This window comes from Gigantopelta aegis, chromosome 15 (assembly GCF_016097555.1).
Source record: "Gigantopelta aegis isolate Gae_Host chromosome 15, Gae_host_genome, whole genome shotgun sequence".
Classification (NCBI taxonomy): domain Eukaryota; kingdom Metazoa; phylum Mollusca; class Gastropoda; order Neomphalida; family Peltospiridae; genus Gigantopelta; species Gigantopelta aegis.
In genome coordinates, this window is record NC_054713.1 from 22,039,444 (window position 1) to 22,054,734 (window position 15,291).

At 38.4% G+C, this 15,291-nt stretch overlaps 1 protein-coding gene across 1 annotated transcript in view; it reads right to left on the reverse strand.

Annotated features, from left to right (window-relative positions):
• LOC121390612 overlaps positions 1 to 14,976 on the reverse strand; it is a 16,877-nt gene extending 1,901 nt beyond the window's left edge. Inside the window, exons 1-4 of the mRNA XM_041522473.1 lie at positions 14,740 to 14,976; positions 13,525 to 13,569; positions 10,280 to 10,618; positions 1 to 70 (exon numbers count right to left, since the gene is read on the reverse strand). The exon at positions 1 to 70 is cut by the window's left edge and continues 9 nt beyond it. Coding sequence (XP_041378407.1) covers positions 1 to 70; positions 10,280 to 10,618; positions 13,525 to 13,569; positions 14,740 to 14,800 — 515 coding nt within the window. The 5' untranslated portion in view covers positions 14,801 to 14,976. The remainder of the gene's footprint in view (positions 71 to 10,279; positions 10,619 to 13,524; positions 13,570 to 14,739) is intronic.
• Between the last annotated feature and the right edge of the window lie 315 nt (positions 14,977 to 15,291).

Here is a 15,291-nt window from a genome sequence, read left to right on the forward strand (position 1 = left end):
ATGATTACGACAACAACCACAGCAACAACAATAAAAACTGCACCAACAATACCACCTGCAACAGCTGCAACTACAAAACACAATGAAAACAAAATGTATTAGCAAAATGTAAAAACAAATATAATAATAAAAAAATAATACAAATATAACAATAATAATAATAATAATAAAAAAATAAAAAATATAAAACAAAAATTGCAATTCCTACTGTTATATCAAATGCAATATTTGGTTTTAAATGATTATAATTGCTAGATCGATGTTTTTATTGTTGAATTGTTGTTGTCGCTATTGTTGTTGGGGGGGGGGGGGGGGGGGTCGCAGCCCAGTGGTAAAGCGTTCGCTAGATGCGCGTACGGTCTAGAGCTTGCAGCTAATAGAAACATATTTCTCGTCCCAGCCAGTGCTCCACAAATGGTGTAACAAAGGACGTGGTATATACTGTCTTGTCTGTGGCATATAAAAGATCCCTTGCTGCTAATCGAAAAGAGTAGCCCATGAAGTGGCGACAGCGGGTTAACTCTCTCAATATCTGTGTGGTCCTTAACCATATGTCTGATGTCATATAACCGTAAATAAAATGTGTTGAGTGCGTCGTCAAATAAAACATTTCCTTCCTTCCTTCTATTGTTGTTAGGGGGCGGAACGTAGTTCAGCGGTACAGCGCTCGCCTGATGCGAGATCGATCTAGGATCAATTCCCGTCTATGGACCCATTGGGCCATTTCTCGTTCCAGCCAGTGCTCCACAACTGGTGTAACAAAGGCCATGGTATGTACTATCCAGTCTGTGGGATGGTGCATATAAAAGATCCATTGCTACTAATCGAAAGGAGTTGCCCATGAAGTGGTCATAGAGGGTTTCCTCTCTCAATATCTGTGTGATCCTTAACCATATGTCTGACACCATATAACCGTAAATAAAATGTGTTGAGTGCGTCATTAAATAAAACATTTCCTTCCTTCCTTTCTAATATTGTTATTATTAGTGCCGTCATTTATATTTCTGTTGCTGCCTTTTTTGGGAGGGACATGGGGGTGACGGTGGAATATCACAATATCGTGTTTCATTTAACCTCTGTCTGAACGGACAGTAGCTCCGATATTTCAAATTATATCCTCCTCCTTGCCTTTCTATCTACGACAGGTGCTTGTCTCCTGCATTCACTCAGGTCAAAACTCTGTCATTCTCTACCATAAAAGGGGCCTGTTCCTCAAGACGATCTTAGCGCTAATACAGGGCTTCTAGATTATGGTAGCCCCACTCCCATGGCTAGTGATATTCAATGCTGGGCTAGTAAATAACTACTATTGCCATGCCCGACGACTAGTGAATTTTGTTTTTGTTAAATGTTGCAGTTTAAGTCTATTTCGTAAATATGAATGCTCTGCCCCCACCTCAAGCCCCCAATGTTAGAATTTTAAAGCTCTATCTCCCTCTTTAGGCGACATATTTGATTATTACTATTATTTAGTAAAAGTGTATTAACTTAAAGTAAAGTATGGCTAGTGAATTTTTAATTGTGGCTAGTAAAATATTTTAATCACTGATCCCATGGCTAGTGGATTTTATAAAAATTCTAGAAGCCCTAGCTAAGATCACGGTAATAGTCCTTGGGCCAAATACAAAAACCCTCCCCCCCCCCCCCCCCCCCCCCCCCCCCCCCCCGGATTTTTGGCGATAAGTATTTTTAGATACCCCATTATATATGAATGTAATATCTACTTGTATGCAGCAAAAATGTTTGTGGAATAAAACAAATATCGATATATGAATGGGGGTACCGTTGCACATTTTGTGTCCCCAAAATACTATATGGAAAAGTGAAATATAGTGATAAAGTTGTCATCCATATGACATTTTTACAGATTATAAGGCCAAAATGGATGATATTCATCCTATACTAGATGTTAATATTAATAAATCAATAACAATGCAATATGTGGTATGGGTAATGATATATTCATCGACAAAAGTTAAGCAATGCCTGAAATGCATTATTTTCTATATGTACACATACTTTGGGCTGCTTGAAACTTTTAGATATTTTAGCATTTTCCTTTAAATATGGGGTAAATTTCAATTCTTCCTTTCTAAGGTGTCAGCATTATGGCATGTTCTTAAACTTAATGATTTAAACAACAATTTAGAGGGAACACAATGACAAGTATCATTATGAACCAATGTGTAACAAATTCTAGCCAAATGTTCATTTCAACATTTTCCATAAATATGTGAAATACCCACTGTGTTATGTATATATGACCAAAACTAGCTACAATAATATGACACTAACAAAGAATTATCAGAAAGTGTACTAGCCCTTAATTAATTTTGTTGAGTATACATGTATGTCCATTAATATTATGAAGATATCGCTCTATACTAAATACCAGTGTTAAAATGTAAAACGTCAGTTTTATGTACTAATTTCCTTTGCATTACATGCCCGATTCAGTTATATGTATCTCGCAGATGTTCATCTTATACTAGTCTGTGTTTGTAATATTTTTAGAAAGTTTGTTTTGTTTAATGACACCACTAGAGCACATTGATTAATTATTCATCTGATACTTCATCAGGGGAAGCCCGCTACATTTTTCCATTAGCAGCAAGGGATCTTTTATATGCACTTTCCCAGAGACAGTAAAGCACACACCACGGCCTTTGACCAGTTGACGTGCACTGGTTGGAACGAGAAAAACACAATCAGTTGAATGAATCCACCGAGGAGGTACGATCCTCTGACGCAAGCACCTCAGGTGAGCACTCAACCTACTGAGCTAAATCCTGCACCTGTAAGAGTTTTAGATTTGATTTCTATTTACATTCTGCTTAACTTAGACTCAGGTGTATATAATTAGTGTCTACATCGAATATTGTCATTAGCACTAGGAAAGTTTTCACTTCCTTTCATATTCCTTTGTATTTTTATGCATTTAAAATATGATGTCTGTCATGTTGACAATTTCTGGGATTCTCCTTCTTCAGGCTCTGCTCTAGTTCCTCCATCAGTATGTCCATCAGCTCTCGTGGTATAATATCACTATTTCATATCTAGTGTTCCTTCTGAAATGTCTCAGCCACGACCATTTGGTTGGGAAACAACCTGGACTGCCAAGTATGAGGGATACCAAATGACAACTTGGCAATTTGTTTGCTTTATGTACATTCTCAGAGCCTTCTCAGTGAACATCAATATGTATAGGGTGGAGAAGGCTGATGTATACTTTACTGTAGTTCAATATTATCACCCTTGATTTGGTAACAAACATTTCCAGATATTTCTTAAGTCATAATGTTCAGTGTTATTTTCACCTGCTCTCCTATAGAGAAGGTATATGGGATGCTCTACCTCTTAAATATATGGACATCAATTTCTGCTCATCTTCCATGAGCTAAAAACATAACAAGGACGTCTGGGTGTTGCTTGCGTATATTTAAAACCATCAGTGTTCCATTCTTTATAAAAGTGATCTTGATATCATACAAGCACAGTAGAGATTGCTAGTTGGTGTTTTCTCTGCATCCTTAATGATGTTGTGCATATCTTGTTGCCTCTTGTTGCCAAGTTGAATGTATAAACATGTTTGTATCTGTGACGGTGAACAGGCGGTAATGTACAGCCATTGAAGTACAATCTTTGTCTCTGCATCTTCTTGTGTACTTTACAGCACCCTCAGATATGGTTTACATTTGAAACATGTATTTTGTCTCACACACTGAACCTTCTTCCCAATAAGCTGGGGACAGAGTTTCTTTTTTTATTTAAAAGTAAAGTCTTCCAGTCCCTTGAGATGTTCACTGGCGAAGTGAGAGGCTAAATCCGTGGTGGGCGTGCCTGAACCTTCGTGGATAGGGGCACGTAAAATGAGTTGTCTGTCTGTCTGTCTGTTTGTAGGGATTCCTCAGATCAAGAATGCTGCTATTATGCTATGCAGTGGATTAGTTTCAAACCTTCCTTCTTGCTGATATTCCCTGAAATACACTGTACTAAAAGAGCAAATTACAAGAGAGTAAACTGCCATGGCTCATTTGGTATTAGTCATATCACACAGTCCAGGGTATTCCTCAACCACATGGACATGACTGAGAAATGTTCAAAGAAATACTGAAGCTGAAGTGAATGGTTCGTGATCTGATGCTATAAGAACTGTTGACATATTGAGGGAGGAACAAGAGCAAAGGCCCAGAGGTAAAATAAGAAATTACAAAAATTGTGAACATTATAGACATATTTAAGTCAGATGATAAGATTGAAATGGGAATGAAAGTCAAGTGCAGAATTTATATACACATTTACACAGAGAATTATATATATCAGAAACTGCGTAACTTTTGATGGTGAGTATACCTCCTGTACTATATCCATACCACATATATATTGTATTGTTTTGTGGTTTGTTGTTATGAACATATAGTCTAGCATGAATAGCATTCATAATTTGGTCTTAAATCTGTTCAAAATATGTACTGCGTTTGTAATATCTATGACATTTGAATTCCATTGCCTCACTATGATTAGTCAGATGCTAAAAAATTATTATTTTTGGTGTAATACATTCAACAGTAACCCAGCTTTAAAGTAAAACACAGTGATATAGTCGAGAATTATTTTCAAATATTTTTGAAAATTAGGTACAATATTCGGATCAGAAATTTGCCCTGTTAGAAATAAATAGGGTGCCTACATTCAAAAGTGCCCCACGGGCACACCCACCAACAGATTACCTGCAGACAACCTGATTTTAATATGTCTATGGATAGGCTCACGTATATACTCATCTTGAAAAATCCCGGGGGGCAGGAGGAGGGGGGGGGGGGGCAGGGGGCAGAAAGAGGCAAAACAAAATAAGAGTTGACGTTTGGATTACCTAATCGCTCCTGGAGAAACCATGCGACCCTAACGTTTATAAAAAATATAAAAAAAGAAGGGGAAACAAGAGGATTTTAAAAAATCGTTCTAGCTCTAGTCTAACTGTTAAGCACTTAAGATGATCTTGGACCGGCCTCGGTGGCGTCGTGGCAGGCCATCGGTCTACAGGCTGGTAGGTACTGGGTTCGGATCCCAGTCGAGGCATGGGATTTTTAATCCAGATATCGACTTCAAACCCTGAGTGAGTGCTCCGCAAGGCTCAATGGGTAGGTGTAAACCACTTGCACCGACCAGTGATCCATAACTGGTTCAACAAAGGCCATGGTTTGTGCTATCCTGCCTGTGGGAAGCGCAAATAAAAGATCCCTTGCTGCCTGTCGTAAAAAGAGTAGCCTATGTGGCGACAGCGGGTTTCCTCTAAAAAAATCTGTGTGGTCCTTAACCATATGTCTGACGCCATATAACCGTAAAATAAAATGTGTTGAGTGCGTCGTTAAATAAAACACTTCTTTCTTTCTTTTTTTTAAAGATGATCTTAGCGCTTCAAGTAACAAGAAAACTGAGAATTTTTAAATATTGGATAAAATTACGTAACACTACAAATTGTATTCTAAGGGGTATATATGAAGAAATATAAATTAAATGACCAAAGGACCTCAGGCGTGCACTCTACCTACCCTCCCCCCCCCCCCCCCCCCTTCCCCTTGCTGCAAGTGTCTTCATGTTTATATATTTATTATTATTTCTCTCGATATGGAAACCTACCAGAAACAGGCTGTCTTTCTTCTCTTTCAGTAGATGTGATTGGCGTCATTAGTGATAATGATGGAGTCGTAGGTGTTGGCGGCATTGTTGATGAATGAATCGACGTAGGTGTTGGCGTACGTGTTGGCGTACGTGTTTGCGTCGATATTGGTGTTGGTGTCGGCGTAGGTGTTGGCGTACGTGTTTGCGTCGATATTGGTGTTGGTGTCGGCGTAGGTGTTGGTGTCGGTGTCGGCGTAGGTGTCGGCGTAGGTGTTGGTGTCGGTATCAGTGTCGGCTTAATACACTGTAGTCGGAAGTGCTCCTTTAAACAATAGAATGTGAATTTTGTTTTTGTAAAAGCACACAGACATCCAGACGAGAGAGAGAGAGAGAGTAAGAGAGAGAGAGAGAGAGAGAGAGAGAGAGAGAGAGAGAGAGAGAGAGAGAGAGAGAGAGAGAGAGAGAGAGGGGGGGGGGATAAACAAAGATAAATAGACACCCGCAAAGAGACAAAAAAATTGTTTTGTTTAACAATACCTCTAGAGCACATTGATTAATTAATTATCGGCTATTGGATGTCCAACTCGTAGTCATCAGAGGAAACCCGATATATATATTAGCAGAAAGGGATCTTTTATGTGCACTTTCCCACAGATAGGAAAGCTCATTCCACGGCATTTGGCCAATTGTAGTGCACTGATTGGAACGAGAAAAAAACTCAATCAGTTGAATGGATCCACCGAGGTGGTTCGATCCTGCGACACAAGCACCTCAGGCGTCCGCTCAACCAGAGAAGCAAAAACAGAAATGGAGCAAATCTTCAAATCTAGGCTTTTAATGAACTGGCCTGAAATGTATTTCCATCATGGTACTCACAATGTTAGTAGTAACACTGGGCGGGATCTAGTTCAGTCGGTAACCCCTCTAAACCGGACACCCTAGTGACCAAGTAACATGTCCTGTATTAAGAGGTATCTGGTTTAGAGAGGTTAAGTTCTGTTCTGATTTTTAAAAAGAAGGAAAGAAGGTGTTGTATTTAACGACGCACTCAACACATTTTATTTACGGTTATATGGCGTCAGACATATGGCTGAGGACCACAGAGATATTGAGAGAGGAAACCCGCTGTCGCCACTTCATGGGCTACTCTTTTCGATTGTCAGCAAAGGATCTTTTATATGCACCATCCCACAGACAGGATAGTACATACTACGGCCTTTGTTACACCAGTTGTGGAGAACTGGCTAGAATGAGAAATAGCCCAATGGCTCCACCGACGGGGATCGATCCTGGACCGACCGCGTATCAAGCGAACGCTTTACCACTGGGCTACGTCCCGCCCCTGATTTTTAAAAAAGGACCGTGAAAAATGTCCAGTTTTGGGGGAATTCCGTCTTACAGAAGGTCCAGTTTTGGGGGAATTCCGTCTTACAGAAGGTCCAGTTTTGGGGGGAATTCCGTCTTACAGAAGGTCCAGTTTTGGGGGAATTCCGTCTTACAGAAGGTCCAGTTTTGGGGGAATTCCGTCTTACAGAAGGTCCAGTTTTGGGGGAATTCCGTCTTACAGAAGGTCCAGTTTTTAGAGGTGTCACTGTATTATCAACAGAGCTGCAACGATTCACTGCACGATTCAGTGCACCGAATACTATACAGGCTATCCACGATACGTATTCGTTATTCGGTACCCAAAGAACAGAATATACTAGGTTTCTTTTTAATCTTTATTATTATTATTAATTATATAAATTTAGAAAGACCACAGTTCGCAAACCATACGTACAAACAGAAGTTTTTGAAGCAGTCTGGGTTTTTTTTTAGTCTTGTTAATTTTCTGCTTGACACCCACTAGCCGATGTATTTTCTTTGTATTATAATTTTGTTTTTATAACTGGCATTTAATTGTTTTAATTTTCAACGTCTAACATTCCAAAGTTTAAAGCCGCACACCCTAGTTCCATCCAGCGAAAATAAATTATAATTTGGTTAATCTACAAACCTGTAACACACTTAGATCACGTTTTTATCAAATGGAGTGAAAAAGCAGGTTTTATATCGATAAATACCATGGGAATCCCCATGTCCCAGTTGCTTGAAATAATTTTGAAAGTTAGTATTCTGATGTCACCGGTAGATGTCGCTCGAAGCACAACAATGCCTACGTCACGACAAATTTCACAGACTTGGGGTGCGTTCCTTTCACCTCTCCTGGACATGTTCCAACTGTTCTGTCCTGGTTGTATCCCCTCTCCAGATATCGTAAGACTTAGCAAAATTATTGGTTTTAAGGGTTTGTAACGTTTTGTATTGAGACACTTACTTGTCTGAACTTTATTGTTACTGAAAATGTTAACGAACTGTGAAGAAAAATCTCACAAATGAACAGTTTAAGTAGTTTATTATTTGCCAAAAAAATATACATTTTATAGGCATACAAACATATTTACAATAAAATAATACATTGTACACATTGCGGGGAATGGTGAGGTCTACAGGATAGACCTATTAAAAGTTATCACAGTCGATAGTAAAATACAGTAATGAAATAAATACATAAATAAAAACGTACTCATAAATCAAGGTTGTCTGTTCTATGTGTGGTAGCAGTTATCAAGTATTTACACAGTTTAATTAACTCTCTTGAGTTATCGGTGGACAGTAGTTGTGTTAATTTCAGAGTTGATGGTTTATTATAATAATAAGTTTTAATATATTTATCTCTTATAGTATAGTAGAACGGACAAACTAGAACAAAGTGACATTCGTCTTCTAGTACATTCATGTTGCAGAGATTACATATCCTGTTGCTTCTATCGATATGATGGTATCTGCCCGTTTCTATGGAGAGAATATGTACAGAAAGTCTAAATTTACTCAAAATACGTTTATATTTCAGGGCGATAGGCTTCTGAAGGTAAGGTTGTAGACAAAAAATATTAACAATGAATTTGTATAGGAGACACTTTGGAGAATTATTAAATACAGCAAACATAGCCTGAATAAATTGATCTGTCATTCTCTGCTTGAATAATGATAAAAAATTTCTGCTATTTTCTACATTTTGATTGTACCATATATGGCCAAAACCATTAGTGAGAAGGAGGTCTCGTAACTACTAACCCAGTTGATGGATGTTGATTGCGCGAACCGTGCACGAGAAAACAAACCGAACCAAAATGATAACGGTCACGTGGTATACCAACGTCTGTGACATTGAAATGGAAATATCCCCTCTAAAAATAGATTAGACCTTGTCTGCTCAACGGTTTTTTCTCAGAGGCCCGTGCCATTTTATGAAATACGAAAAAATGCATTTTGTGGTATTACAAAAACCAGGATTACCAGGATTACCAAAAAACACTTCAAGTGAATGGAAATGTATATTCTAAATAATAAACGGTAAGTAAAGTGCAATTTTATTTGTGGAAAAATGGGTTTAATAGCGAAAAACAACGCCGTAATGGTTAACAACTAGCCGTAACTAGGGTGTGTCCCTTTAATGTTAAACACATCCTACTATTTAAATGCTATTTTTGACTTTTGGTCACTGGTGGCTTGCTTCATCCAGCGAGTAAATAGTACAGTATAGCCGATAATTAATAAAAATAAATATTAAAATAAATTTCTTGTTTAAAATGTCAGTGGCTGTATATACAGCAGATTTCTTGTTATCCTAATATTTGGTGTAGTTCATATTGTGTTTTACCTCTAAATAATTTCGTACATATGAACAAAAAAAAATTATTAGGAAAAAAACAATGAAATCTGAGCTAATAAAAACATTGGGACGGCGAAAAACGTTCGATATACAGAAACTGGTAGTATAAACAATAAACTGTATTAAACATACAAGGGATTCATTATTTGGAAACATGGTTGCAAACTCGGAATAGTTCTTGTAATGGGCAGTCCAGTTTGCTGCCATTGTAAAATGTTTCCAAGTCACAGGACGTTTTTAACAACTGAAATCACTCGTTAGAATGTTCTAGTTTAGATTACCAGTGTCTCTATATGCAGCATGTTTCGGGTCGTCGTATGTTTGTAGTAGCTGAATTTGGAGGAAAATGTACTCTCGGTTTCTAGAAGTATTCAGGCAATCAAAAACACCTTGCAAATACGAGAAAATGCATTTCATATATACTGTAGAGATTAAAACTACTTTTTCGTTCGGAAACGTGAACTACAGCAAACTCAAGACGGTCTCTTTAATATTAAAGGGGCGGGACGTAGCCCTATGGTAACGCACTCGCTTGATGCGCGGCCGGTTTCGGATCGATCCCCATCGGTGGGCCAATTGGGCTATTTCTCGTTCCACCCAGTGCACCACAACTGGTGTAACAAAGGCCGTGGTATGTGTTATCCTGTCTGTGGGATGGTGCATACAAAATATCCCTTGCTACTAATGGAAAAATGTAGCGGGTTTTTTCTTTACGGCTATGTCAAAATTACCAAATGTTTGACATCCAATAGCCGATGATTAATAAATCAATGTACTCTAGTGGTGTCTTTAAACAAAACAAACTTCTTCTTTTTTAGCTAGTCTGTATAACAGTTGACATCCAATAGCCCATGATTAACATATCAATGTGCTCTAGTGATGTCGTTAAACAAAACAACTTTAACTTTAATATAATCAGTAGAGAAAATACAATTTACTTACCTGCTCCTCCTTTCTTGGAAACCTGTAAACAGTAGGCGGATTCCTGACTCAACGTCGACGTCTTCAGTTCCAACAACATGGTGGTGTAGTTTGTTGTGATATTTATTGCTGAGCTATCTGTGCGACATGAAAACGCGTGATCCTTTGTCATTTTGCTGTACAGAGTTAAGGTAGACACACAAGGATCCCCAGAAATGATATTTTGTTGAAAGCCAATCTCAGCCGCTCCCTGTACTTGTAGTACGCAGATACACTGGGGGTCAGTTGTGGAATTAGAGAAAGCATCCAGATAAAAAGTATCACTGTTTTGGGCGGCATTGCTTTCACACATGTTGATCACTGGAAGTATAACAAGCCATGGATCTTTAACATTATTACTATTTATTTATTTTATTGCTATTATTATTATTATTATTTGTGTAGCCATTACGTAATCATTGCGATGCCTTGTTTGTGTTTTGTGTTTTTCTTTATCCAACCTGCTGTCTAATTATAGAACACATAGAAAACTTTATTGCGTCTCTTTTTTTGTTTCCTTTATTCTTTCTTCTTTCTTCTTTCTTTTTTTCAATAATATTTATTTCTGTTCATATTTAAATTGCAAAAATATATTACTGTCGTAATATGTATATATTTTGGAGAAGGCCTAGTAAGTTGTGTAACTTGTGCCTAATCCATTTGTTCTTTAAAAAGCAATGAAATATGTTTTAATCAATCAACAAGCCATTCAGCTTATGATAATGGTAAGGAAGGTATTTCGCCCTCAATATAATTTGAGAAAATACAAAATACATACTGCTCCTGGTTAGAAATATTATACTAGACCCATCCGTGTGCACATCTTGAGGTCCCTTTCCTTATGAGAGTTTTAGAAAAGTTGTGGTATGTGTACCGGAACACACGATAAAAGTTAAAGTTTGTTTTGTTTAACGACACCACTAGAGAACATTGATTTATTAATCATCGGCTACTGGATGTCAATTTTTTTTATTTTTTTTTACATATTCTTATAGAGGAAACCCGCTATATGTTTTCATCAGTAGCAAGCGATCTTTTATATGTTCCATCCTACAGGCGCGTAGGATAAATGCGATATTCCTCCTACAAATGTCTCATATGTTGTGGTCACGTCAACTTTTGTGAGTAACGGTTGTATATCCTCACGTCTCTGTTATAACATATTTTGGGACCAGTCTTATGCAGCGATAAGGTACTGCACTAATTAATATGCTAATGGTAGATTCATAATTGTCATGCATTTTACGGCTTCTGTTAGACATTTTAAACAGTTTAAATTGGTCTAGTGTATTCTTAGTGAGTAGACTGATACACCATCGATATCGTCAGTTGTCTCTGAAGAAAATGGGAGGGTGCTATCTAGCTCAGTCGGCAGAGCGCTCGCCTCAAGTGCTTTGATCGCAGTGTCCTGAGTGCTGAGGAGTGTTCGATCCTGGGACCTATCGCACCTCAAGCGAGCGCTCTACCACTGCTGTCAGGGACGGATCCGGAATTTTATAACAGGATGTGGGGGGGGGGGGAGGGGTCACCAAGACATTTAAAAGGCAATTTGAAAGGGTCGAAGACGAAATGAGCTAAGCTCCCAAAAACAGCAAATGTGTGTGTATATATATGTGTTTGTGTGTGTGTGTATGTATGTGTGTGTATGTATATGTGTGTATATGTGTGTGTGTGTGTGTATGTGTATGCGTATGTGTGTGTGTATGTGCGTGCGTATGTGTGTGTGCGTGTGTATGTGTATGTATGTTTGTGTGTATGTATATGTGTGTGTGTGTATGTGTGCGTGTATGTGTGTAAATGTGTGTTAGTGACTGTGTATGTGTGTGTATGTGCTTGTCTCTCTGTGTGTACGTGCTTGTGTGTTTGTGTGTGTGCTTGTATGCTTGTGTGTGTGTGCTTGTATGCTTGTGTGTGCTTGTATGCTTGTGTGTGCGTGCTTGTGTGTGTGTGTGTGTGTTTGTATGCTTGTGTGTGCGTGTGTGTGTGTGTGTGTGTGTTTTGCGCGTTTGTTACACTCCAGTTAAAGGTAGGGTCAACTCAAACAAGAGCCTTATGTGTTGGAAAGGTGCATACTGACACTTTAGCAAATGAAAAACGCGTAAGTTTTGAGTTAATAAAAAAACATGATTATTCCTGCTAACTGGGGGCAGCCATTTTGTTTCGTTTTTGTGACGTCTGGTGGGATAGCTTGGGGCGAAGTGACGTCAGCTCCTGACCATCTCCTGTATGTACAGTGTAAACAAAAGCAGTAGTTTTCGACAAGGCGCTTCTCTTTGATCAACCTGACTTGTAAAACAGCATAAATGACTTAATAATATAATAAACTATTTAACTAAATATATTTCAAGTTGCATTAACGGAACAAAATGGGGTTATAGTATTTTTCTCTGTTTAATAATCCAAAGGAAAAATATACAAAATTAGGCCTATTGATATGCTACGTTGGAGCAAAAACGACAACCCACGATACCCAAGTGATAATTTTCTTTTCTTTGGGACTAAATAATTGGTCAGTTCTGTGGTTTTAGATGGAAAAGTCTACTTAATCAATAGTTTTACAGAACTATATACAGTAATAAACCATGTCCATTACAATTTTAGGGGCGACAGGTAATATTCCACAATACCGGTATGTATTTTTTTGTCTAGACAGCGTCAATTAATTGGCTCGTCTGGTTACCAATCAAATACACACCTGCCAATCAGGAATCACAGGTAGAAGCAACTAACAGCATAGACTAATTAACTAAGAAAACACTCCGTGTATGATTTCAGTACGTAGGTTAATGCATGGTGGGCAAAACATTGTTAATTGTTTCGACTTGTTGTGTAGCCACTTTGACAATGGTATTTTATTTTGTATTGAAAAATAATATATATAGTGCTGGATATACTTATTGCTGGCTTACTGGGATGTGTATTATTACAGAACTTTGCAATGTATGACTATTTATCATCCCGCAAAAACCAGGTAAATTGTGTTTCTCTAGTTATAAGGCTCATTCCTGACGTTACGCGTTAAGTATTACGTAACCACCAGCTCGCCAGGGGGCGTACTCAACGAGATGGTACAAAATGGCTGCGCCCGTTATATATAATAGCCGTCACATTTAACCGTTTTATTAATTAACTGTACGATTATACCTGTTGATATTAAGCATTATATATCGTTGAATATGCATACCAGGCCAAATGCATTTATTGTCCTCTCCTTTAACATTACTCACCTGGATAACCGGCGGTACCAGGCAGTTGTTGACACGCTCTGTTGCCTGTAACAAAAGGTGTTTTTTTCCCCATTAACGACACCACTAGAGCATATTGTTTTTGTATCATCGGCTATTGGATGTCAACCATTTGGTCATTTTGTCATACAGTCTTAGAGAGGAAACCCGCTACATTTTTACTTTAGTAGCAATGGATATTTTATATATGCACCATCCCACACACAGCATAGCAAAAACTACGACTGGTATATTAAAGCCCTTTGATATACCAGTCGTGGTGCACTGGCTGGAACGAAAACATATCTCCATGGGCCCACCGATAGGGATCGATCCTAGACCAACCGCGCATCAAGCGAGTGTCTTACCACTGACCCTTCCCTGTAATAGGTAATAACAATTCAAATTTAAAACCCAATAATAGTAAAATGACTATTAATGACGTGATGGATTTCCATCAAAACTGGCCTGATTTTGATTTAAAACCGCAGTGACGTACTGTAAGAGGGAGGTCTAAGGATGAATGAATGAATGGATGAATGAATGAATGAATGAAAGAAAGAAATGTTTTATTTAACGATGCACTCAACACATTTTATGTACGGTTATATGGCGTCAAACATATGGTTAAGGACCACATATATATTGAGAGAGGAAACCCGCTGTCGCCACTTCATGGGCTACTCTTTTCGATTAGCAGTAAGGGTTCTTTTATATGCACCATCCCACAGACAGGGTAGTACATACCACGGCCTTTGATGTACCAGTCGTGGTGCACTAGCTGGAACGAGAAATGAATGAATGAATGAATGATTAGCAGCAATGTATATCTTAACACATCATTCCAAAGATAGGATAGTATTATGCAATGCATGTTAGCTTCATTGAAATACTGTAGGTCAACGTTTTGACGTTAAACCTTCTCTCTGAATAAAATACTGCACCGGCTCACCCTCTTTCTCCGCCTTACTTCGCTGCTCCTCATCCCTCCCACAAAGATATTGCTTTCGTTCTTTTGTTCTCTCCCTCACGCTCTCTTTCTCCCTCCCTCCGCCCTCTCTCGCTCTCTCCCTCCCCCTGTGTGTGTGTGTGTGTGTGTGTGTGTGTGTGTGTGTGTGTGTAGCTCCGTCTGTCTGTCCCTTTTTCTCTGCCTCTCTCTTTCTCTACCTCATTCCCTACCTCACTAAAATATAACAAAACCTACAGAAATATACAAACCTTGAACAGAATCTGTTCTTAAGATAAAATTAAGAAGCATTATATTCCACATCGTCTTCATAATCAGTTGTCGGTGTACCTCTTCCTTTCAGTACTAGTATTTATATTTTATTTATGATATGTTAAAACTATGCCAAATACACACCCGTTCTTACTCGTAATATAACATTAAACGTATACAGGCCTATACATTTAGCATTGTACCACGCTTTGGTGTTGGCCCCTTTGATTTTACCCGTGGTGTATCCCATAGTTAGACCACGGGCGTGTCTGACCTAAATTTTAGCGATTGCTGAATGGGTGAAGAAAGTTACGCCTACAGGTCACATATAGTTCAGCAGGAAGTAAATTAAACCATTGTTTTAAAAAGTAACACTTTCACTAACATTACTAATAAAGCTACAATATAAATCTGTAATGGGGGCGTGGTACAAGCTAGTTACATCATCCTTTTCCCCCCCGACAGATTTGTCTAGTTAGACCACGGTTTTTGCGGCCGTTGAGTGACGGGTGTAATGATCGAGGGCGTAACTATAACTTACATCAACCAGG